At 63.7% G+C, this 23,069-nt stretch overlaps 2 protein-coding genes across 4 annotated transcripts; one reads left to right on the top strand and one right to left on the bottom strand.

The window, feature by feature from the left end:
* The first annotated feature begins 920 nt into the window (after positions 1-920).
* RELA (RELA proto-oncogene, NF-kB subunit) lies at positions 921-9,648 on the top strand. 2 transcript variants are annotated; one of them, XM_036416543.2, is made up of 11 exons: positions 921-1,047; positions 1,549-1,575; positions 1,652-1,803; positions 1,894-2,042; positions 2,896-2,987; positions 3,303-3,434; positions 4,698-4,802; positions 4,976-5,188; positions 7,249-7,329; positions 7,428-7,502; positions 8,251-9,648. In XM_036416543.2, the coding sequence occupies exons 1-11, from the start codon at positions 1,041-1,043 to the stop codon at positions 8,865-8,867; spliced, it is 1,650 nt and encodes a 549-aa protein (XP_036272436.1). In that variant the 5' UTR covers positions 921-1,040; the 3' UTR covers positions 8,868-9,648. The 2 variants fall into 2 exon arrangements, with proteins under 2 accessions (XP_036272436.1, XP_036272437.1); XM_036416544.2 differs by lacking the exon at positions 1,549-1,575 and having other exon boundaries at positions 942-1,047.
* A 2,098-nt stretch (positions 9,649-11,746) lies between these two features.
* SIPA1 (signal-induced proliferation-associated 1) lies at positions 11,747-22,504 on the bottom strand. Of its 2 annotated transcripts, none has more exons than XM_045573750.1 (16): positions 22,419-22,504; positions 19,121-19,876; positions 18,381-18,508; positions 18,124-18,300; positions 17,110-17,284; positions 16,310-16,413; positions 15,900-16,057; positions 15,208-15,823; positions 14,614-14,888; positions 13,216-13,437; positions 12,982-13,093; positions 12,781-12,889; positions 12,588-12,689; positions 12,439-12,493; positions 12,176-12,254; positions 11,747-12,084 (listed from the first exon to the last, which is right to left on the bottom strand). In XM_045573750.1, the coding sequence occupies exons 2-16, from the start codon at positions 19,785-19,787 to the stop codon at positions 11,974-11,976; spliced, it is 3,090 nt and encodes a 1,029-aa protein (XP_045429706.1). In that variant the 5' UTR covers positions 19,788-19,876; positions 22,419-22,504; the 3' UTR covers positions 11,747-11,973. The 2 variants fall into 2 exon arrangements, with proteins under 2 accessions (XP_045429706.1, XP_036272418.1); XM_036416525.2 differs by having other exon boundaries at positions 19,121-19,883; positions 22,425-22,441.
* Between the last annotated feature and the right edge of the window lie 565 nt (positions 22,505-23,069).

The raw sequence follows: 23,069 nt of genomic DNA, 5'->3' as shown, positions 1-23,069 counted from the left end.
GGATCACGCAAGGGACAGTGGTGATTGCCTGTCATTAAGCAAAGGTTATAAGGAGCCTCTTCTGCGCCTCGGAAAAGTAAATGCCTTGACTAACCCGGGCCAGCCACGTGAGAAACGAAATGAGTGGGAGGGCGGTAACTGTTTTCACTTTTCTCTTCCTGTTTTCTCAGGGCCCGAGAAAGCGGCTCAGAATTTCCAGTCTTTTCCAGTTCCCACATGATTCCCTAATTTAGAACGAACTCGTAGGAAATAAAGTCGTTTTCCATGTGGGGAAGACTCCGCCGCCGCCCGCCGGGAGCACCCGGCCTCTGGCCGAGGCCCGCGGGGGTGGGGGGTCCCCGGACACCGCCCAGCGGGGCCGCTCCGTCGCTCCCGGGGGCGGGGGCGGCGGCCCAGGGGTCCGGGCCTCCTGAGGGGCAGTCGGGCCGCAGGGACGAGGCCTGGGGACACACTGTCCGGCGCCCTGCCCCCAGGGCCCGGGCTGCGGAGTGATGTCCGCACACCGCGCTGTCCTCCGCGTAGCAGCTCCCCCCGCCCCCCAGGCCCGGCGGAGCCCCCGCCCGCGGCGAGGCCGGCGGCGGGCGCACCCTCGCCATCGGGGCCGCGGCCCGCGCTCGGCCGGGAGGGCTGGCCTCCTGCGGGCGGGCGGCCGCGCTGGCGGCGCTCCAGGCGGTGACATCACCGCTCCTCCGCGGCGGGGGGGCCCCGAAATCCCCTAAACTGAGCAACCGCCGGCCCGCCCTCCGGCGCGGCGACGGACAGCGACCGACCGGCCGCCCGCAGCGCCCAGGACAGAGCCCCGGCCCCCAGCCCCCGGCGCGGCGCCCCGCCAGGCCCGGCGGCCGCGGCCTGAGCCGGAGCCGGAGGCCCCGCGGCGGCAGGAGGGCGGCGGCGGCGGCGGGGCAGCGCGCAGGCGCGCCTTCCCGGCAGTGACCGCGGCGGCGGCGGCGGCGCATTTCCGCCTCTGGCGAATGGCTCCGCAGTAGCGCCCGCGCCCAGCTGCGACCCCGGCCCCGCCCCCGGGCCCCGGGACCCCGGCCATGGACGGTGAGGGCGCCCGGGCCGGGGTGGGCGGGCGGCGCGGGGCCGCGGCGGGACCCCCGCGCCGCCTTCCGCCCCGTCCTGCGCGGAGGGGCCGCGGGGGCCGCGGGGCGGGGCGGCGCGGGGCGGCTCGCGGGCCCTCCCTCCCGGTGGCCGCGACCTGGGCTCAGTAGGGGGCGGAATCGGGGCTTTGACTCAGTTTCCCCCCGCCTCCGGGGCAGTTCTGAGTCTGCGCCCCTGTTGGGGGAGAGTGTGCCTGACTCGGTTTCCTCTCAGGATCCCGGTGGGAGGGGCCGCCCCGTCGTTTCCCTTAGGGAAGTAGAAAGGGCCCTGACTCAGTTTCCCCGAGTGAAGGGGGAACGCCATCCCGGGGTTCCTGGCTCCTCTCCCACCCCTGAGTTTCACTCAAGTTCCAGGGGGCAGGCCCTGACTCAGTTTCCCCGGGAAGCCCTCCCCGGTGGAGCTGGGAAGGGGCCTGTGCTGACTCTTTTCTCCCTCCCCTTTCAGACCTGTTCCCCCTCATCTTCCCCTCCGGTAAGTGGACCTCCTCCCGCCCTGAGGGCCGCCGGCAGGGGGGGCGGGCGCCGCCTGACGCGCTGTGTGTCCGCAGAGCCCGCCCAGGCGCCCGGCCCCTTCGTGGAGATCATCGAGCAGCCCAAGCAGCGGGGCATGCGCTTCCGCTACAAGTGCGAGGGCCGCTCGGCGGGCAGCATCCCCGGCGAGAGGAGCACGGACACCACCAAGACCCACCCCACCATTAAGGTGAGCGGGGCCTGCAGGGCCGGGGCGGGGGGTGGGGGGAAACCCGGGTCTGGAACTCCTGAGCCTCAGCGCGCTCTGTCCTTCCGATAGATCAATGGCTACACGGGGCCAGGGACGGTTCGCATCTCCCTGGTCACCAAGGACCCCCCGCACCGGCCGCACCCCCACGAGCTGGTAGGGAAAGACTGCCGGGATGGCTTCTACGAGGCTGAGCTCTGCCCGGACCGCTGCATCCACAGGTGAGCTCCCGCAGGCCCGCGCTTCGGGGTGAGGTGGGAGGACGAGGCGAGGGCCGGGGTCACTGTTACCGAGTTCTTCCCGGACACGGGGCAGAATCCTCCCTGCTGCTCTGTCCCCAGCTCTGCAGGCAGAGTCCTTGGTCTTGAAAGGATGTGTATGTGTCTGATCTCTGAAGCAGATCTACCCACGTCATTGCAGTGCAAGTGGGAAGCCATATCAGATGGGGCTGGGTCCCTAATTACCTCTGACCCTAACCGTGTGGCTGGAACATGTCTTTCTCACCAGAAAGAAAACCATAGAACCAACAGTCTCCCCTGGAACTTACGTGCCAGTTGACAGAGACAGGCTGTAAATAAAAATATAAATAATAAGCAAAACCCTGCTTGAGAGTAATACTCTAAAGAGGAAGATGAAACAGGAATAAGTCGGAGAATAGCCTGGGTGGGGAGGCGAGGGAGCTGGGCTCATTGGTTTGGACTGGGAGGGCAGGGAGGCCTCCTCCGGGTAAGATGCAGGTGAGCTGGATCAGGGAGTCTCGGAGAGGGCATTCCGAGCAGAAGGAACAAGGGCAGAGGCCCTGACTGGGAATGAGGCTAGCGTGTTTGGAGAACAGGAAAGCCGCTGTGACTGAGGGTGGGAGCTGGCAGGGCTGTGGCGAGGGCCAGGTCACAGGCAGAGGGTCTTGTCAGCCAGGAAGGAGTGGGCTTCACTGCAGCACAGTGGGAAGCCATGCCAGAGGGTAAGCATGGCGTGGTGGGCTGGTGCGGGGACAGGGAAGGAAGGGACAGACGGGGTGAGGCAGGAGGGCCCAGCGCTGCTGGAGACAGGGCGCCTGATGCCTGGGGGACTCAGCTTCCAGAACCTGGGGATCCAGTGTGTGAAGAAGCGGGACCTGGAGCAGGCCATCAGTCAGCGCATCCAGACCAACAACAACCCCTTCCAAGGTGAGGGCCCACCCAGAGCGCCCCCACCCTCTGTCACCCTTCTGAGGCCACGTCCCTGCATCTCCCTCATTGGCCAAGACTCAGTACAGCTGGACTCTGGCTGGCCATTCGGCCACTCCCATTTTACCACTGGGGAGACAGACCCAGAGAGGGGACATGACAGCCTGGGTCGCGCAGGTCAGTGATGGGTCTAGAACCTTCCCTTCCTCCTCTAGGAGCCTCCTGTTTCACACACCCTCAAACAGCCCTTCCTAGCCCCAGCTTTCTGCGCCCCCCCCCCCCCCCCCGCCCTCCTGATAGCCGCTCTCCTGGCAGTTCCCATTGAGGAGCAGCGCGGAGACTACGACCTGAATGCTGTGCGGCTCTGCTTCCAGGTGACAGTGCGGGACCCATCGGGCAGGCCCCTTCGCCTGCCTCCTGTCCTCTCTCATCCCATCTTTGACAACCGTGAGTGGCCAGGGAGTGCAGGAAGGGAGAGGAGTGGGCCTGTGAGGAGGAGGAGGTGGTGGTTATGGCCACGAGGGGCACTCTGGCTTCGTTCGGTCATCCGGCCTTTTCGTCGTCTGTGTGCAGTCCTGCTGGCCGGGGAGACAAGGCAGGCAAGACTCAGCTGCCCTGTGGCGCAGCTTCCAGGCCGGCAGGGAGTTATATTAAAGGATGCATGCCCAGAACTGTAGTAATGACTCCAGGAAATGAGCTCCCAGAAGCAAGACCATGTTAGAAAGTAATAATTCAGTGATGAAAGCTGACAGGAAGTTCACAGATCAATTGGGCTGACATTGATTAATTGCAGTCTTTAATTAAATAACCAAAAGCGCCAAGACCGGTTTGGCTCAATGGATAGAGCGTCGGCTTGGGGACTGAGGGGTCCCGGGTTCGATTCTGGTCAAGGGCGTGTACCTTGGTTGCGGGCATATCTCCAGTAGGGAGTGTGCAAGAGGCAGCTGATTGATGACTCTCTCTCGTCGATGTTTCTAACTTTCTATCTCTCTCCCTTTCTCTCTGTACAAAATCAATAAAATATATATATATATAAAAAGTAACCAAAAGGATGAATGAAAACAAAGGGCTCTTGCCCTGGGCGGTGTTGCTCAGTGGTTGGGCCTTGCTCCATTCACCAAAAGGTTACCAGTTTGATTGCTGTTCTGGGCACAGGCCTGGGTTGCTGGCTTGATCCCCAGTGGGGGGCGTGCAGGAGGCAGCCTATTCTTGTTACATCCTCACATTGATGTTTCTCTTTCTCCCTTCCTCTATCTAAAAATCAATAGAAGTATTCTAAAAAAATAAAATACAAGAGCTCTAGGCCCTAAGGACAGGAAACTAGAATGCATGGGGCCGGGGGTGGGGCTGGGGGTGGGGGTTCTGGAGCCAAGGGTTCATTGCCAAAGTGGGTGTAATCAACTGAGAAAGGAGGTGTGGCCAGACTGGTTCCCACGGACTGTAAGCTCCATGAGGGCAGACATGCTTCGGTTTGAGTTGTCGCATTGATGCCACAAGAGTGCGGGGCACACAGTAGGGCTAGAGGAGAGACGGGTGCTGAGTTGGTTGGGGTGAGGAGCCAGTGGGAATGGTTGAACCGTGGCTGCAACAGTGTGGCCAGCAAGCTCTGCAGATGCTGGCTTTGGGATGGACCAGGATGTTGCATCCTCGGTAGGCCAGTCCTGGAGACCTCTGGTGGTTCAGGGCTTCCTTCCTTGTTCCCCCCCGCAGGCGCCCCCAACACAGCGGAGCTCAAGATCTGCCGAGTGAACCGGAATTCAGGGAGCTGCCTCGGCGGGGACGAGATCTTCCTGCTGTGTGACAAGGTGCAGAAAGGTACGGTCCAGGAAGCAGGGCGAGACTCTGGAGCAGGGTGCGGGGCGAGGCGGAGCAGAGGTGGGAAGTGGGGGAACTGGCTTTAATCTCCCCCCTCCACCTCGGTATGAGCGATGGGGCGGGTGGGCTGCGGGTGAGGCGAGCACAGCCCACACCGCCGCTCTCTCCCGCAGAAGACATCGAAGTGTACTTCACGGGGCCGGGCTGGGAGGCCCGCGGCTCCTTCTCACAAGCCGACGTGCACCGGCAAGTGGCCATTGTGTTCCGGACGCCTCCCTACGCGGACCCCAGCCTGCAGGCCCCTGTGCGTGTCTCCATGCAGCTGCGGCGGCCCTCCGACCGGGAGCTCAGCGAGCCCATGGAGTTCCAGTACTTGCCGGACACAGGTACGCAGACACAGCGGAGGGCGGCTCAGCCGAGGAGAGCGAGGCCGGGCTGGGTGTAGCTGAGTCTGAAGCTGGAGCTGGTGGGATTGACTCGGTAATCACTTTCTCTCTGGCCTTGCTTAGTAATAACGATATTCAAGACTATTGAGCTCTTATTGCACTCTTGCATCTATTTCAAGCATATCAGTGCATCGCCTGATTTTATTCTCAGGAACTCTTTGAGGTAGGAGATAGCATCTAATCTGCCTGAGGTCACACAGATAGTGAACCAGAATCAGCAACTGAACGCAGGTCCTTTTACCACACCGTGTCTCTTGTCACTGTCACACGGCATTTTTTCGTCAAGGCTTTTGTGCATCTCACCACAGTAGGAACAGCCAGAATGATCCTCTGTCCAGTGCCCCTCATCGAGCCTGTTTTCTGCCCTAGGAGCTTGGAAAGCAGCCCCCAAACCAGCCAGCAATTCATTCCACAAATAATTATTGAGGGCCACTTGATGCCAGGGCCTGTGCCAGGTATTGTGAACACAGAGATGACTAAGACGTGGTCCCTGACCCCAGAGGTTCAGTCACATGAGGAAGCCATGCAAACAGAGTGACTTGTGAAACGGAGGGAGGTATGTGCTGGAGGCAGCAGCAGGAGGAGGTGGCACTGAAATGGAGAAAGGTAGAAGCACGCTCCCAAGCAGGTGCACAGCACTGGGGAGGGAGGGTGTTGGAGCATGCACAGTGTTTGGGGCAGCTTTGTGGTGGGAGGTGGCACTGGGCAGTGAGCAGGCCTGGGCAGGAGAGCCATGAATGTTAGGTTTCGTCCTGAAGGCAGTGGGCAGCCACCGAAGGTTTTTAAGCAGAGAAGTGATGTGTGCAGGTCTGGAAGCTCACCCTGGCAATGGTGAGCAGAGGATCTGAGAGGGAGTGGCTGGAGGCTGGAGGCCATGCTGGACAGTGTCATGGTAGTCCAGGAAGAGAAGACTCAGCCTGAGCCTTGCAGAGGGAATGGCAGCATGCTGGCATACGCTGCTGTCCTCTGTTACCCAGCAGCCCCTCAGCCCTTTCTGAGTTTCACACACCGAGCTCGTCCCGCCTCTGGACCTGTGTTCTCGCTATCTCCTCTGAAGCCTTGGCCCCAGATCTTCACGTGACGGCTTGCCCAGTGCTTTCCTGGCCATCTCTGAGCTAGACTCCCTGACCACCTTGGGGACTGGACTTCACCTGTGTCTTCCTTGGTGCTCTTACCACTTTGTTTGGTGGTTTCCCTGCCCTCTGTCACCAGGATGTCAACTCTTGGGAGCAGGAACCTTGTCTGGTTACTCAGGGCTGTATCCACCGTGGCTAGCATGGAGCCTGGCACATAGGTGGTGGTTGGTAAATAAGTGTCAAGTCAATGAAAGGTGTGAGTGAGAGGAAGATGCTGAGGATGATTCCAAGATTTCTAATTTCTGCAGTGTTGGTGGTATAGCGGTGAGCATAGCTGCCTTCCGAGATTGCTAGCTTTGGTGACAGGGCAGACGGGCAGGGAGGGAGCACGGGAGGAGAGATGTGAGGCTGGCTCTGGACTGATGGTGTTGAGTACTTGGGAGTTACCCAGTTGCTGCTATAGCTAGAAAGACAGTTCTGAAAGCTCTAGACTCAACTAGCAAGCCCGCAAAGAAGATGCCTCTGTGGGATCCGGAGCAGGCTTGTGATGCCTCAGCTGTCCCCGAGCACAGGAGATCACCACCAGGCCTGGATCGGGGCTGGAGATGAACTAGGAGTGAGCAGTGCAAGGAAGAGGATGAGCTGAGATTGGGGCCTCATGAGGCCCCCGTTCTCCCAGGCCAGGGCCCCTCCACCTGGAGGCACTCCTGTGCCCTTCAGAGGAAGCAGATTCAGACAGAGACTTCTCAGAAAGCTGGGGAATTCTTAGGGTCACTGAGTGTCATGCAGCTCTTCTCACTGACCGGGGAGGTTTGGAGAAAGGGTTTCAGGGAAGCTTGGCTCATCGCCTTCCTCCTGAGGGCCTTGGGGAGCTTGGGGTCTAGCTGAGAAGAACGAGACTCATTTCTCCCATTCCTTTCCCAGATGATCGGCACCGGATCGAGGAGAAACGCAAAAGGACATACGAGACCTTCAAGAGCATCATGAAGAAGAGTCCTTTCAATGGTGAGTGGGGGTGGGGAGAGTTAGAGAAGGCACAGGGGGTGGGGGTGGGGGGGGCGGAGACCCTGGGGGCCAAGAACTGACCCGGACCTGCTCCACAGGACCCACCGACCCCAGGCCTCCTCCCCGGCGCATCGCCGTGCCTTCCCGCAGCTCGACTTCCGTCCCTAAGCCAGGTAACCATTTCCTATTGTCACTGGAATTAAAGGCTTGAATCTGTTCCGTCTGTGGCTCACACACGCGCTGGGAGAGGACAGAGTGGCCAGCCTCATCCGCAGGTGTCTGGAGGCTGCTGCGTGTTGGGCTCGTGTTTCTCAGGGCCTGAAGCCTAATTATCTCTGCCAGAGCCATCTGGAGAGGTAAAGGTGCAGGTCCCAGGCCATTACACACCTGGAATCAGGAGCTTTGGAAGTGTGGTCAGGAGCCAGCCAATGCACAGAGAGGTCTGAGGACCGCTGTGCCCGTTAGAAACTCCAGGTTGGATACCGGGCATCCAGAGTTCAAAAGGATGGTCTCTGCCTTCAGCTCTCAGTTGAATTAGGGAAACAAAAATCACGTCCAAAGCAGCAAAATGCATGTGCTGGTGTGTGGCTCAGACAAGAGTGGTGTCCTTCAGGCCACTCTTCCGGATACTCCGTGGGCCCACGCCTCCTGGGGCTTGGCTTTTCAGCTATAAGATGACACGTGACCAGCTGACTCCTGACAGCATCCCTTCCTGTGATGGCTGGGAGAGCTTTCTGGCTGGTGTGGATAGGGCTCCAAGGAGGTGGGGCCGGAACTGGACCCCCACCCTAGACAGATTGGGTGAAGGATGCTGGCCTTGACTCACAGGGAGGGGTTGGTCCTGTGCTACTGATGGGCTGGGATACAGAGGACGGTGGGTCTCAGGCTTCCTCTGACCCTTTCTCTCTGTCTCTCTTCCAGCTCCCCAGCCCTATCACTTTACGCCATCCTCCCTCAGCACCATCAACTTTGAGGAGTTTTCCCCCATGATCTTTTCTGAGCAGATCCCAAACCAGCCCTCAGCCATGGCACCAGCCCCTCTCTCAGCCATGGCACCTGCCCCTCCCTCAGCCATGGCACCAGCTCTGGTTCAGACCACAGGCCCTGTCCAAATCCTAGCCTCCAGCCTTGCTCAGGCTGTGGCCCCGCCTGCCCCCAAGCCCACCCCGGCAGGGGAAGGGGCACTGACGGAGGCCCTGCTACAGCTGCAGTTTGACGCTGATGAAGACCTGGGGTCTCTGCTGGGCAATAATTCTGACCCGGCCGTGTTCACGGACCTGGCATCTGTCGACAACTCTGAGTTTCAGCAGATGCTGAACCAGGGTGTGTCTATGGCCCCCCACACAGCGGAGCCCATGCTGATGGAGTACCCTGAGGCTATAACACGCCTGGTGTCAGGGTCCCAGAATCCCCCTGACCCAGCTCCTGCTCCCCTGGGCCCCTCTGGCCTCTCCAACGGCCTCCTGTCAGGGGATGAAGACTTTTCCTCCATCGCAGACATGGACTTCTCAGCCCTGCTGAGTCAGATCAGCTCCTAAGTGGGGGTGACACCTGCCTTGCCCGGAGCACGGGGTGCGGAGATTGAAGCCCTCCCAAAGCAAGCACTTATGGATTCTGGGGGAGGGGTGCTCCAACTGCCCCCGACTTCTTTGGGTGATGTCTTTGTGGTGGTGGGGGTTGCATTTTATTCTTTCATCGGCAATATCTCTCTCATTTTGGAGGTGCTTAAGCAGAAGCATTAACTTCTCTGGAAATGGCGTTGGGAGGACCCAGACCCTTCCCTTGTCCTGATGTTCAGCTCCTCTCTGTAGAGAATTCTGGAGGCTCCCATCACCACCCTCCAGCTTCTAGTACTCTCCTAGAGAGAGGGACAGGCTGGAGCTAGGCCTTGGAGGCCACAAAGCCTTATTGTCAAGTGTCTTCCTCAAATCATGGATTCATTTACACTTGAGCCAAAATGATGCCCCTGTTACCAGCTCTTCCGTGGTGCTGGCATTTCCCTTGTGCCTAACACCAGCATTTGAGAGGCTGGACTTCCTGCCCTGCCAAGGACTCTTGCCGGCTCTTGCTTTGCTCAGCTTGGCTGAGGAGACTGGTGGGACAGCTCTGGCCCTCTCCTCTCCATGATCCAGGGAGGTTAGGTCTGAGACTTTTCTGTTCCCCTTTTTTAAGTGCCTTAATAGAAGGGCGAGTTGTTTGGAGAGTGGGGGGGAGGGCAGGCTGGCAGCTCTCCAGTCAACAGGCTCAGTTTTTACTGAAGAATCAAAGCAGTTGGACTCTTGCTTTCACTTTGAACTAATAAATTTGTTACCAAGCCTATCAGAGGTTTGCCTTCTTTCATCACACTCACGCTGGCCACGTCAGACTGGGCATTGGTGATACAGATTTGGATGGATATTTAATCATTGGGGAGCTTGCCCTCTGAGGATGCCCTTGGAAACGCCTAGTCACTGTCCAGTGGATGGAAGGCAGCTAAGATGGGTGGGGTTCTCAGCTTAGTGAAGGCCTCCTAGGGCCTATTGGCTGTGGGGACTTCAGCTCGTGGATACAGAGGAAGGTGGATTTCAGAGGGACCAGCCAGCATCCGTAGGTGAGCAGGGTAAAGAACGGTGTGGAAAGGTTCAATGGCTCCAGGCTGTGAAAGATCAAGAATGCTGGACTAAGAGGGTTGGGCTTCATCTCCTGGGTGGCCAAGGAAGAGTATCTGTTGGGGAAGTGAGTGCCAGGTAAAGGTCTGTGGTTTGGTAGTCTGTTCTAGGACCAAGGACCTGAGAAATCCTAACTCCGCAGCCCCACGGGGCCTAAACAAAGCCAGGCCGAGACCCAAAGGGCTAGAACAGAGGCATTTCCGGTTTGGCTTGACGCATGCGCAGTAAAGGAGGATTCTGGCGCACTGACCAGCCTTTCTGAGTGCGCATGCGCGCATGTAGTAGTCTGACCGGAAGCCAGGTAGCGCGCTTGGGGAAAATCCCGGTCGGGTAGCAGATGACGTCTGTGTTCCGGGTGTTGCGCTGTTGCAGGAGGGTGAAGGCAGCGGCGAGCGGTTTATCAGTGGGACTTGCCACAGCAGCTGGCGCGGCCCGTGGGAGCACCGCAGACTCCGGGCGCAGGGGCGGCGGGAAGTGGTGAAACCGGAAAATGTCTAGCGTGGACCTCGCTGCAGCCTCTCGGTCAGGGGGCGGGGTCAGCGGCGGGGCCTGAACCAGGGTGAGCTCCGCAGGGGTCAGCACCGACTGCACTTCCGTGCGAGGGGCGGGGCCTGACCGGAGCGGCCGGGTCAAGACCCGGCGAACCTGCCAGGCAGCCCCGGGGAGGCGGGGCAGATGGAGCCCGGGTCCTGGGCCGCCTGGGGAGCTGGAGGAGGGGCCTTGTCTGGCGAGAGGCAAACCCTAGACTGAGGAAGTGGATGGCGGGGCAGGAGCTGCCCGAAATTTGGCCAACCTGCGGCTTAGAGGGGTCCTCCAGCCACGCCTCGGTCCGCTCTTCTTGGCCTCCCCAGCGTCCGTCAGTGTCCTCCCGTGACCCCCGGAAACCCTTCCCACACTTCCTGAGTGACCTCATCCTGTTCAGGGCGCACCAGCCCCAAATCCTTATCTCCAGCCTAGACCTCTCTTCTGCGTGCCAGTCCACTGGACAGCTCACACCCACGTCCTCTCCAAAGAGCCCTGTTTCAAATGAGCAGAGCTATCCCCAGCCTCCGCTCCCCAGCTCCGCGATGGCCCTGCCCTCCAGGGGCTGCCACTGCGGGTGCTGCGTTTTCTCCCCAAGCCCAGGTCCTGGCAAGTCTGCCGCCTCCTCCCCATCTCCACCCCTATCACGCCTAGTTTAGGCTTCCACTCCCTCCCACCAGGGCTGCTGGTACAGCCTCCTCCCTGGCTTTGCTTTCTCTGCAGCCAAATCTTGCCTCATTAGTCTCATGTTGAACATCTATCAACAACATGACCAGAGCTGTGTTCTGCAGACACACCCAGAGGGCCCTTCCGGAGGGGAGTAGGCAGTACCAGGCTTGGGAGCTCGGTGACTAGAGAGGAAAGGAGGCGCCTGCATGGGGGGAAGTAAGGAGGGGGGGCTTGCAAGGTGAAAATGGGGTGGTCAGGCTCCTTGACCCCTAAACTCCATCTCTTCCCTGTCCTGCAGATCCACCCTCTGCCCCTGACCGCAGCCCATCAGGTTTGGTCCATCAGGGACCTGGCTGGGCCTCATTCGGATAACTAAGCAGAGCAGGTGTGAGTGTGGCCACGTGCCTCCCACAGACCAAATGGATGTCCGTGAAAGAGAAGCCAAAGGTGGCTGCGCATCAGACACCCCTCAGTGAGTGCCAGTCCAGCCCGGTCCCCTTTCTCAGGTCCTGGGAGCCGGCGTCTCTGAGAGCAGAACCCCTTCCCTGTCATGGACATCAAACACAAACGACACAAACTGCAGTGGCTTCTTTAATCCCTGCAGTCCCTTTCTCACAGAATATTTACAAACAGGAACGGGGAGGGCAACTTGGCCACCGGGAGTGGGCTGGGGAGTGGGGGCAGTGCTAAGTCACGCCCGTGCGCAGGGCGAGTTCCTGAGGGGGCCCGGGGCCGTGTGACCCCGAGCCCTGAGGACTGGGCAGTCCGAGCAGGCCCGCAGCCAGGCGGAGGCTGGCCCCGCGGCTCAGGCCAGGTCCGTGGCGGGCGAGCCCCGGTGCTTGGAGGCCAGGAGCAGGCGGTTGTTGTTCCGCAGGCTGCGGACCTCCTCCTCCAGAGCCGCTCGGTCCGCCTTCTCCTGGGGTGAGGGGCGAGGATGCAGAGTCAGAACCGTGGCCCCTTTCCTGTGTGGCCCCTGCCATTTCCCCGCACACCCAGCAGCCCCGCACCTTCTGCAGGTCCTCCTGCAGCGTCCTGAGCAGCGACTCCAGGTGAGAGACCTTCTCCGACAGGCTCCTGGGTTCTGGCCTGAGCACATGGGGGTCAAGACTCAGCGGGACGGAGGCCGAGGTCATACCACAGCCGGCCCCAGCCCCCCGGAGAGGGCAGCCCGTCTTCTCAGACATATGTATGGGCTTAAGTGCACTGCGTGGGCACAGGGGGCGGTCACACAGACGCGGTGAAGGGGCTAGGTCAGGGAGGGGAGCCTTACTCAGCATCAGGTTTTGGGGTTCCTCTGGCTTCTCCACTCTCCGGGATGGGCTGTCCTGCGGGGAAAGAGGAACCCCAGGTCGGTAAAGGAAGTAAGAGCCCCGTCCCGGCCCCTCCCCTCCCCGCAGCACACACCCTCAGTGGCCTCACCCTCCCGGGACAGCGACTCCAGGATGGTGTTGCAAGTGGAGGCGATTTCTGAGATGGACTGCCACTCGTCCTCCAGGGTCTCTGCGCCCGCCTCGGACATGACTGGCACAGGAGGGGGCTCAGCCAGGGAAGCCCGGGCCAGCCTGCCCACCGCCCACCTCCCGTCCTGAGCTCCACCGGGCTCCACACTCACTTTTGCTGATGGAGTTTCGGAGAGACAAGGTTCGTGGCAGGAAGGAGGCCCTCATCTCTGGGGCCGGGTCACCTCTGTCCTCCTCGCCGCTGGGGCCGGCCGGCCCGTCCTGAGGGGCGGGAATGGGTGAGGACATTGTGACGCCGACTGTCACCTGTGCCCACCCTGCCTGAAGGGCTCCAGAGCTTTGTTCCTGCTCACCTGGGCGGGGGGCGTCTCCCTGCCGGCACCGGGAGGCGCCGGCTTGGCCTTGGTGGCCAGCAGGAGGTCTGGGGTGGTGTTGGGCAGGACCGGGGCCTCATCTGACAGGGAGCTGGGAGAGCACGGAGAGCTCAGCAGAAGCTGCACTGCGGCCCTTGCTAGCAGAGGCCGCCTGTCCAGCCTCACTGGGGGGTGGGGGGGCGGCGAGGCGGGGGAGGGCGCCAGAGGGTGCACCTGCAGGGCGACGGCGAGCTCTGGCTGTGCAGGAACTCGGTCCTCTCCTCTGCTAGGTCTCCGGGCCCCGGAGGGCCGCTGCCGCCATCACTCAGGCACACGTGCAGCAGCTGCTGCGTGGTGGGCATCAGGCCCACTTCGGGGGCCTCCTCCTGCACTGGCTCCGGGGCCCCACGCCTGCTGGGCTCCTGCAGGGACAGCCTGTACAGCTCCGAGAAGCTCCTGGGGAGGAAGGGCAGCTTCAGGCGGGAACACCTGGTCCCCAGCGTCCGCATCCCCAGCCCGCCATCAGCTGTGGGGCTCCCCTCCAGGGCCCTCACAATGAGAACGTTAGCCTGGCTACAGGCCGTGTTCCCGGACCCGGATTCAACCCGCAGTGCCGCCCTGCGTGTCCAGGGCAAATCACTCTGTCCCTGCTCCTCCTGTGAAATGGGGTAATAGTCCTGAGCTCACACCACGCTGTGAGGACTAAATAGTAACACAGGTATGCCCGGCTGGTGTTGCTCAGTGATTGAGCGTCAACCAATGAACCAAATGAAACAGGAGATCACGGTTCGACTTCGGTCAGGGCACATGCCTCGTCTCAGGTTCCATCCCCAGTGTGGGGTATGCAGGAGGCAGCAGATCAAGGATTCTCATCACTGATGTTTCTCTTTCTCTCTCCCTCTCTGAAATCAATAAAAATATTTTCAAAAAGATAACACGGGCCGAAACCAGTTTGGCTCAGTGGATAGAGCATCGGCCTGCGGACTGAAGGGTCCCAGGTTTGATTCTGGTCAAGGGCATGTACCTTGGTTGTGGGCATGTCCCCAGTTGGGGGTGTGCAGGAGGCAGCTGATCGATATTTCTAACTATCTCTCTCCCTTCCTCTATGTAAAAAATCAATAAAATATATATATTAAAAAAAAAGATAACACGGGTAAATCTTTTAGCATAGAGACCCAAAAGCTACTGTGTGGGGACCAGATCTGGCCTCTGCCTCTTCTCTTTCAGGTGTGCCTGTTTCTTTACTAATGCAAGCTAAGAAAGGCTGAAAAATGCCGAGACCGGTTTGGCTCAATGGATAGAGCGTTGGCTTGGGGACTGAAGGGCCAGGGTTCGATTCCGGTCAGGGGCATGTACCTTGGTTGCGGGCATATCCCCCAGTGGGGGGTGTGCAAGAGGCAGCTGATCGATGACTCTCTCTCATCGATGTTTCTGGCTCTCTATCTCTCTCCCTTCCTCTCTGTGCAAAATCAATAAAATATAAAGGCTGAAAAAAATCAGAGCGTTTCATGACACGTGAAACTCATAAAGCTCAAATGTCAGTAACTAAAGCTTCAGAACCCCGCACACCATTTACCACGGCCCCGAGGCCCCGCGGGGCCGCCGCCGCCCTCCCCCGCCCGCGGCGCTGACCTGCGGGGCCGGCCGCCGTCGTCGGGCGGCAGGACGGTGACGCAGACCTTGGGCGCGGAGCGCAGCAGGCGGGCGGCGGCCGCGGGGCCCAGGGCGGGCAGCGTCTGGCCGCACACGCGCAGCAGGCGCGCCCCGGGCCGCAGCCCCGCCGTCTCGGCGAACGTGAAGCGCTCCACGTGCGTGACGAAGCCCTCGGCGTCCGCCTCGAAGCCCAGGCGGCCCTGGCCGTCGCGGGGCAGCGCCAGCTCGCGGGTCTCGCAGCCGCGGCTCACCAGCTGGGGGGGGGGGTGAGCGGCGATCGGAGGGGCGCCCCGGCCCAGGCCGCACAGCCCTCCCGGGGCCCCGCCCCAGGACCCCGCAGCCGCGGCCGAACGGGCTGGGGCTGCCCAGCGACGCCCCCCAGCGGCTCCCCCGACGCGCGGAGGGGGGCTGCGAGCGCCGCCCTGCCTCCCCCTTACCCTCCCCCGCCCCCGGTCTCACCTGCAGGCGCCCTCCGCCCCGCCCCCGCCCCGTCTCACCTGCAGGCGCCTCCCCCGCCCCCGGTCTCACCTGCAGGCGCCCCCCGCCCCGCCCCGCCCCCGCCCCCCGTCTCACCTGCAGCCGCGCCACCACCTCGCCCACGGCCTGCCCGGGGGGGCCGTCGAAGCGCAGGGCGATGGCCTCCCCGCGGCCGTGGTACAGGTCGAGCTGCCGCTCGGAGAAGGTCCAGGCCAGCACGTCGCGGCAGGCGCAGTTGAAGACCACGCGGCCGTCGCGGGGCGCCACGAGCACCAGCGCCTCGGCGGACACGCCCAGCAGGCAGGGCACCTCGGGCGGCTCGGGGTCCGGGCTGCCCGCCAGGGCCCCCGCCGCGCCCCGGGCCCCGGGCGCCGCGCGCACGCCCCACACCAGCGCGCCCGCCGCCTGCAGCTCGGCGCCCGCGCCCCGCGGCGCCGCCCGCCGCCGCACGCCCAGCGACGGCAGCCCGAAGCGCGACGCCGCGTCCAGCGACGTGGTGGTCACCTCGTTGGCCGCCAGGTCCTGCAGGTACTGCTGGCGCGTGCGCGTGGCCATGGTGTGGAACTGGCGCGCGTGGCCCGCCGCCTGCTCGCCGTTGAGCGCCTTGGCCAGCAGGAAGGCCCGGAAGTCGGCGTCGGCCGCGAAGGGGCCTCCACCTAGGGGCAGAACCGGACCAAAGGCTGGGGTGTCCTGGGTGCGGCTCACGGCCACCCTACGGGAGGAAGACGGCAGTCAGGGCCGCGGGAAGGCTCCGGGGGCGCCGGGGCGGGACGGGCAGGGGCGCCCACCTGTAGGACGTGTGCGGGGTGCAGGGCGCCTGGGCCCGCACCACCAGGAACACGTGCTGGAAGTGCGAGCGGATGGTGCTGGGGCAGAAGGCCTTGCTGCCCGGCTCCTGGAACACGATGGTCACGATATTGTTGCCGATGTGGCGCTTGCGCAGGAGCTGCAGGTCAGATGGGGGGAGTGGGGGTGAGGGGGACCTGTGTCCCCCCCTCCCCCCAGTTCCTCCGCATGTAAGCAGGGCGGAGCCTGGGCACCGGGGATCCGCCCTTTGAGGAGCATTAGCAGCCAGGAGGGCTGCTGGAGGTCAGCAGAGCTCAAGCCAAGACTCAAAGATTGCCATCCCCACAGCACCCCTCCCGGGGCCCTCACAACACCCCAGCCCCCCACAGCACCCCTCCCCGGGCCCTCACACCTGCTGCTGGTTGTTGGGGGTGTAAGGCAGCATTGTGGACACGTGGAACATGATCTCGTGGTCCTGGTACACCGTGTAGAGTGAGTGCGTGCCGGTGGAGTCGGCTGGGACACAGGGAGAAAGGGTGGTCTGGGCGGCTTGCCCACCATCCCTGCCCGGCGCCAGGAGCCGCTGTGCCCCCGCCGGCAGGTGGAACCCTTCCTGCACCAGCCCATGGCCAGGCCTCGGGGTTGTCAGCCTCTGTGGCTCCCTGTCCCCCCCCCCGCCCCCCAGGCTCCAGCCGCCAGCCTGGGGTCAGGTTGGGGTGCTGACAGAATGAAGACAGAAATAAGAAATGGCCTGTTAAGAGGGAGGCAGGACAGATGTCCTAGGAGAGGACAGAGAGAGAATGGAAGGCATAAGCGGGGCAATCAGAGGAAGGGTCGCCCCAGTGCCAGCCCCAATCCCTGTCCCAGCTACCCAAAGAACCCTCCATTCCTGGCCCCGCCCCTAGGACAACGAGACAGAAAAGTGACAAGACCATTGGTTCGCACCAAAGCACCCTGCCCCTCAGCACGGGTCTGCCCCCCCCCCCCCCGCCCCCAGCTTCCTGGGCCTCAGAGGGGATTGTTCCACTGATTTTATTTTTTTTAGAGGGAGAGAGAGAGAAACATCGATGTGAGAGACACACATCAACTGGTTGCCTCCCACATGCCCTCTAACCAGGACCGGGGATTGAGCCTGCAACGGAGGCATGTGCCCTTGCCCAGAGTCAAACCCGGGACCCTTCAGCCCGCAGGCTGGCGGGGGCTGGGCCTCACTTTTGGTGTCCAGCTGGGCCCGGTAGCTCTCAAAGCCTTTGAGCCGCACCACGTCGCCCAGCAGCGTGAGGAACTGCATGAAGGCGGGTCCTGCCTCCTGGTTGTTGTACATCTCCTCTTCCGAGCCCTGGCCCGCCCGGCAGTACAGGATGCCCACCTTGCGCTGGAAGCTCAGCTGGGGGCAGGGAAGGCACAGGCAGAAGACACAGGCCTCAGTGCCCCCCAGCCCCCCCCCGGACCCCCCAACACCGGGTCTGGGGGAGCGGATGGGACGCTGGCCTGCAGGCTGGGCTGCCTGGGTGCCCAGCCCTGAGCGCCGCCTCTAAGCTGTGTCCTCGCCTATCGGCAGGGTTTGCCTGTGTGCCCAGCGCTCAGGAGGTGGAGCAGTCCCAGGTGGGACAGGACAGGGAGGGGGTGGAGCTCCCGTGTCCACAGAGGAGATGGTTCATGGAAAGGATCCTACATAGGGTGCCCCGGCCTCGAGATATATTCACATCCTCCTCATCTCAGAGCTAGCCTGCCCCCTCACACCCAGCACCCCACCCCAGCCTCTGAGGCCTTGCGTCCCACACCACCTCTGCTCCTTGTCTGCTCCCGGCTCCTTTCCACCCGGGGTCAACTGCACCACTCGGCTCGGGGGCCCCGCCCCCCTTCAGCTCTGGCCTCCCCTCTTCATGCCAATCCTGTCCATACCATGGCCCCCTCTTTAATTTCACCCCCAAGACCTGCAGCCCACTCCCACCCCAGCTCCTAACCCCCAACTCCCTCCCCAGCCCATCAGATCCTCAAGGTCAGGCTCTCGGGCACGGGGTCTGGGCCGGCCCAGGTGATGCGGTGGCTGGTCTGGGTCTGATTGACGGAGGCCGGGCTCCAGGTGGCCGCCCGCAGCCTCTCCAACAGCCAGCTTCCTGGGGCTCCCTCCCTGCCCGGGACCGCGGTCGGGGCTAGGTGCGTGGAGCTGGGCAGGCGGGGTCAGACCTGGCCTAGCGCTAGGGCTGGGCTCCCACCACTCACCACCTGCTCGTCCAGCGTGAGCAGGGTGCGCGGCACCTTCGGCGAGGCGGAGCCCAGGCGCAGGCAGGAGAGGCTCAGCTTGGGCGCCACGTGCTCCAGAAGCTTCCGCGGAGACAGGCCCCTGGGGGGCCCCGGGGGCAGCACCTCCTCCGAGATGGTGCCCCGGAGGGTCCGGAGCTGAGGGGGAGACGCAGGCGCTCAGGACCCGCACAGGGGGCTGGGGGTGGAACCGCGGTCCGCCCCTGCCCCCGGCCCACCTGCGTGGTCCGCACGATGATCCGGTAGCTGTGCAGAGTGCCCCCTCCGCTGCCCTCCTTCTCCTCCCGCCGCAGGCTCACGGCCACCGGGCCCAGAGCCTCGTCCAGCCCGAAGAAGTTCTGGTGTTCTGAGGGGCCAGACAGCGGCGGCCAGTCCTGCCACCCGTCCACCCGCGCTGGGCCCCACCCGTCACCAAGTCCCTCTCTGAGGCCCCATCTCATCACCTAGTGCAGGCGCTGGACTCAGGCCCCCCGAAGCCCGCCCACATGCTACCACGCCCAGCGCCTGCCCTCACACCAGGCCCTAAGCCCCTCCACCCCTGCGCGCGCGCACACACACACCCCCACCCCTGTGCGCCTGTCCCAGACTGAGGGCCCAGTGCCGGCTTCTCCCCCGCCCACACCTCCCAGGCTCCGGGATGTGTGTGGACCCTCCCTCCTGGACACGGACAAGAACCAGGTTCTTGTTAGCGTGGGCTTTCAGGCCTCAGTTTCCCCCTCTCAGAAATGTAGCTGGGAGCGCTCTCCCAGCCCGGGGGGCATGAGGCAGGTGGGAGCAGAGGGGCGTGCCGGGCTGGGGCGGAGGCGGGCTCGGCTGCAGGGAGGTGGTTAGCGCCGGGCCCAGCGAGCAGCCGGGCCCAGAGGCAGAGCTGACCCGGGGCCGGGCAGGGAAAGGCCAGTCTCAGTCCGCACCGCGGGGACAGTCCGCACCGGGAAGGGGCCTGTGGGCGCCGCCTCACCTTTGTTGTAGAAGTACTTGCGGTAGTAGCCGGCGCCCAGGTCGGCGTGCTCCAGGCTGTAGGCCGAGGTTCGGTTCTGCGGCTCCTCCAGCACCGACACGGCCGCGTTGGGCAGCGCGGGGGGCAGGGGCGGGGGCACGGGCCCGCCCAGGCCCGGCTCGCCCTCGCCGCCCAGCTCGCTCACGAAGCCGGGCGCCTCCAGCAGCAGGTCCGAGCGGGCGGCCGGGGCCGGGGGCCCGGGGCCGGGCTCGGGGTGGCCCGCCGCCCCCCGGGGCCTCGGCGCCCAGTCGAAGAGCAGGCTCTGCACGTCATAGTGGGCGAACCAGCGGGGCTCGGGCACCGGCGGGAAGGCGGGCTCCGGCTCCTCGGCCGGCAGCCCCAGCAGGGCCAGGGGGTCGGAGAAGAGGCGGGGGGGCGCCCCGGCGGGGCGGCCGGCCTCCTCGTGGCTGTGGGCGCGGGCGCGGGGGCTGGCGGGCGTGGGGGGCCGGGCCTCGCCCGCGTCGCTGCCGCTGCGCAGGAGTGGGCCCCGGGCCGCGGCCGGCCGGGGCTCGAAGGTGTGCGGGGTCAGCGGGGGCCGCGCCGGCTGCCGCAGCTTCCGGGCGAAGAGGTCGTCGGTGGGCGCGGGGGCCGCGCCCCGCCTCGGGCTCCCAGCGCCGCCGGCCCACATGGGCGAGCAGCGGGCCTGGCGCTGCCGGGGCCCGGCCACATGGGGGGCGCGGCGCTGCTGGGCGCTGGTCCCGCCGGCCGGTGTCTGCCCTGCGGGAGGAGGGGTGCTCAGACGGGACGGGGAGAAAACAGGAACCCCGGTTCCCAGCCCGGTCCTCCTCCACGCGGGCTGGCTTCCGGCCCCTCTGAGACCATCAAAGCCGCTTCCGCTTTCCTGGCCACTTCCTCTGCCTGGGCTACGGCTTCCAGCCCCCTCCTGCGGCCCAAGGCCGGGAGGGCCGGGCCGGGCGGCCGGGGCCCTGGCCCCGAGGCTGCCAGCCCGCCCCGGCTCCCACTCACACGCCCGGCGCTGGCCGGGGCACCGACCCAGGGCCCCACCACGGCCCGGCCCGGCCCAGGCGGACAGAGGCCTGTGCGGCCGGGACGGGAAACCCGTGGGGCCGGTGGTGTCGGGGTCCTGCCCGCTTGACAAAGGGAGGACGTCCTGTCCCCAGAGGTTTTCCTCCCTGCCCTTCCCGCTTCCTCTGGGGCCCCGAGGAGCTGAGCACCCAGAGGCCAGGTCTCCGTGCCCCGGCCCTCACGGCCCCAAACCTCAAGGACACAGGGGTCCCCAGGGGCACTGGCAGGGCAGCAGGAGCGACAAGAGGACTTCCTTTGGCACAGGAAGTGGCCCCAACTCTGGGCCCAGCCCCCTGCCCAGCCCCACATCCTGAGGAAGGTGCTGGGGTCACACCAGCTCAGTCATGGGACCCAAGTCACACCGGCCCGAAGGACAGGCCTGGCTCGGCCTCTCGCTGGCTGCTGTGGCCGTGCCTGGGGCAGGGGAGTGAGTCCCAATGGCTGGGCCCCTTTTCTGGAGCCGAGACCCGTGGCTGCTGCCTGGCCTCACCGGTGCCGAGGGAGGTCTGAGCCAGGTGACAGGCCGTCCAACTGAGGTCCCTAAGGGGACGCTCTTGCCCGAAGCAATTTCGCGTCAGAGCTCGGGTCTGAGCCTGGGTCTGTCCATTTCCATAAACAGTGCGGTGCCGCCCACGCCTGCCCCTGTGTGCACAGTGCGGGGCAGATGGGGGCTGGGCCGAGGCTCAAGATCTCACAGGATGTAAGGCTGACACCCGGGCCCCGGGGACCTGCTAGGTGCGGAAATGTGTGCGGCCAGGGGCAGGTGCAGAGGGGGGGTGTGAACCCAGGATGGAGGTGGCCGCTAGGGGTGCCGGCATCTGCTAGTGCTGTGGTCGGCAAACTGCGGCTCTAGAGCCACAGGTGGCTCTTTGGCCCCTTGAGTGTGGCTCTTCCACAAAATACCACGGCCTGGGCGAGTCTATTTGGAAGAAGTGGCGTTAGAAGAAGTTTAAGTTTAAAAAATTTGGCTCTCAAAGGAAATTTCAGCCCTAACCAGTTTGGCTCAGGGGATAGAGCATTGGTCTTCAGACTGAAGGGTCCCGGGTTCGATTCCGGGCAAGGGCATGCACATCCCCAGTAGAAGGTGTGCAGGAGGTAGCTGATCGATGATTCTCATCGATGTTTCTAACTCGCTATCCCTCTCCCTTCCTCTCTGTAAAAATCAATAAAATATGTTTTTTTAAAAATAAATTTCAGTTGTGCTGATATTTGGCTCTGTTGACTAATGAGTTTGCTGACCACTGTGCTAGTGGGTCTGTATACATCATCCAATAACACTGTGTGGGCTGGGCTGGGGGCTGGGGCAGGGGTTCTGTGCACCCCTCAGCTAGTTCCAAACCGAGCCAGAGGGCGTCTGCAAGGCTGCCTCCTCCTTGTTCCTCCCAGGACAAGCCCTGAGCTGACCTGAGCCTCTGATCTCTAATCCCTAAAATGGGGTGAACCAATCCCTTCCCTTCCCAACACTCTGGGGAGACTGGAGGGTGAGGGAAAGCTGGCCAAGTGTGAGGTGTGGAGAGGCAGATGCAGCCCGGCTCCGTGTGCCCAGCTCCGGGCCTGGCTGTGCGCTGTGGTGAGTGAGGGGACGGAGGAGGGGTCGGTCCAGCCCTGCCATGTGAGCCGAGCTCCGTGTGTGCGAGCTCGCGGGCTGCGCTCACTCTGTCTGGCCCGGGGCCAGGCTCGGCCGTGCCTTGGGGGTGTTCCTGGGCTCTGCCCCCCACCCAGCAGCTTCACACAGGGCCCATTGAGGCCGGGACATTCCTCCCGCCTGTGTCACTGGGGAAGGGGGGCTGGCCCCGCCCCCACAGATCCGGAAGGCCCGGCTGCCCCAGGAGAAGGCGCTGGATGCTTCCCAGCACATCTGGAGGTCACGACCCTCCTGCTGCTGCCAGGGGTGCGACAGATGTTTCCTCCGGCCTGGCCCGGGCACGGGGCGGTGTGCAGAGGCGAGGGAGGAGGCCACCCCGGGAGAAGGGGAGCCCCCAAACAGGGGAGCCCCGCAGCCAGCCAGCCGCAGGGCGGCCGCCTCCCTCCTCCGCACCCTCGCACGCCGGCGAGGCAGCCAAGCAGTCAGAGTGGGACCTGGAGCCGCAGGGACTCGGCATGCCGGCTGGGGCCGGAGCCGGAGCCGGAGGGCGGGTGGGAAGCCACAGGCAGCCCGGGCGGCGGGGCCCCTCCCGCACACCCGGCGCCGGGTCCGCCGGTCCGTCCTTCCCGCCCCCGCGCCCGCCGGTACCTCTGGGCTCCCGCCTGGGCCGCCTCCCGCGCCGGTGTCCCGCTGCCGGCTCTCCGGCCACCGCTCCGGGCGCCGGCTCCGCCTGGGGGCGGGGCCACCCGCGGGGCGGGGCCTCGGGCGGGGCCACCGGGGGCGGGGCCGGCCAGGAGCCGCTGGGGAGGGCAGCGCCGGCCAGGCCCAGCCCAGCGAGTGTCCGGCTCTCGGGTCCAGGCCCGGCCGAGCCGCACGAACAAGCATGCCCGCCCCCAGGCCACCTCGTGTCCAGCTCTCCAGGCCGGAGCAGGTGCTCAGACCGCTGCTGCCGGCCACTGGCTGAGCACTGGGTCCTGCTCTACACACTTTGTCCTGAAAACCCCGCAGACAGCTGTCACCTTCCTTATGGGGGAGAAATTAGTTCAGAGGAAGGTCTGGGCCACATAAGGCCAGTTACCAGGGCTGATAATTGTAGGAGCCAGCCACGGTAACGGTCTTCACATGCCATACAGGTGAGAAGAAATGAAATAAAATGGATTTTAGGTCAAGGCTTGAAAAGGGGATGGGCTAGTAAGGAAGGGGACTAACAGTGTGTCTTCTGAACTTTCTCCATCCCCATCCTTTACACTCCTCTCCACACTCACTCACTGACTGGCCAACTCTCCCTTCCACCCAAAC

Source organism: Pipistrellus kuhlii, unplaced genomic scaffold (genome assembly GCF_014108245.1).
Source record: "Pipistrellus kuhlii isolate mPipKuh1 unplaced genomic scaffold, mPipKuh1.p scaffold_m20_p_56, whole genome shotgun sequence".
Classification (NCBI taxonomy): Eukaryota; Metazoa; Chordata; class Mammalia; order Chiroptera; family Vespertilionidae; genus Pipistrellus; species Pipistrellus kuhlii.
The sequence above is the reverse complement of the archived record's forward strand: the minus strand, read 5'-3'. Positions and strand labels throughout refer to the sequence as shown.

Bases quoted from the DNA above. Each gene is read 5' to 3' on its own strand.
- SIPA1 (XM_045573750.1), bottom strand. From the start codon at position 19,787: ATGTGGGCCGGCGGCGCTGGGAGCCCGAGGCGGGGCGCGGCCCCCGCG. The intron at 14,889-15,207 runs GTGAGACGGGGG...CCCCCCCCCCAG, and splicing joins AGGTGGTGGCGCGGCTGCAG to CTGGTGAGCCGCGGCTGCGA. The intron at 12,690-12,780 runs GTGAGTGTGGAG...CTCCTGTGCCAG, and splicing joins CCGAAACTCCATCAGCAAAA to TCATGTCCGAGGCGGGCGCA.
- RELA (XM_036416543.2), top strand. The intron at 1,804-1,893 runs GTGAGCGGGGCC...TCCTTCCGATAG, and splicing joins AGACCCACCCCACCATTAAG to ATCAATGGCTACACGGGGCC. The intron at 4,803-4,975 runs GTACGGTCCAGG...TCTCTCCCGCAG, and splicing joins GTGTGACAAGGTGCAGAAAG to AAGACATCGAAGTGTACTTC.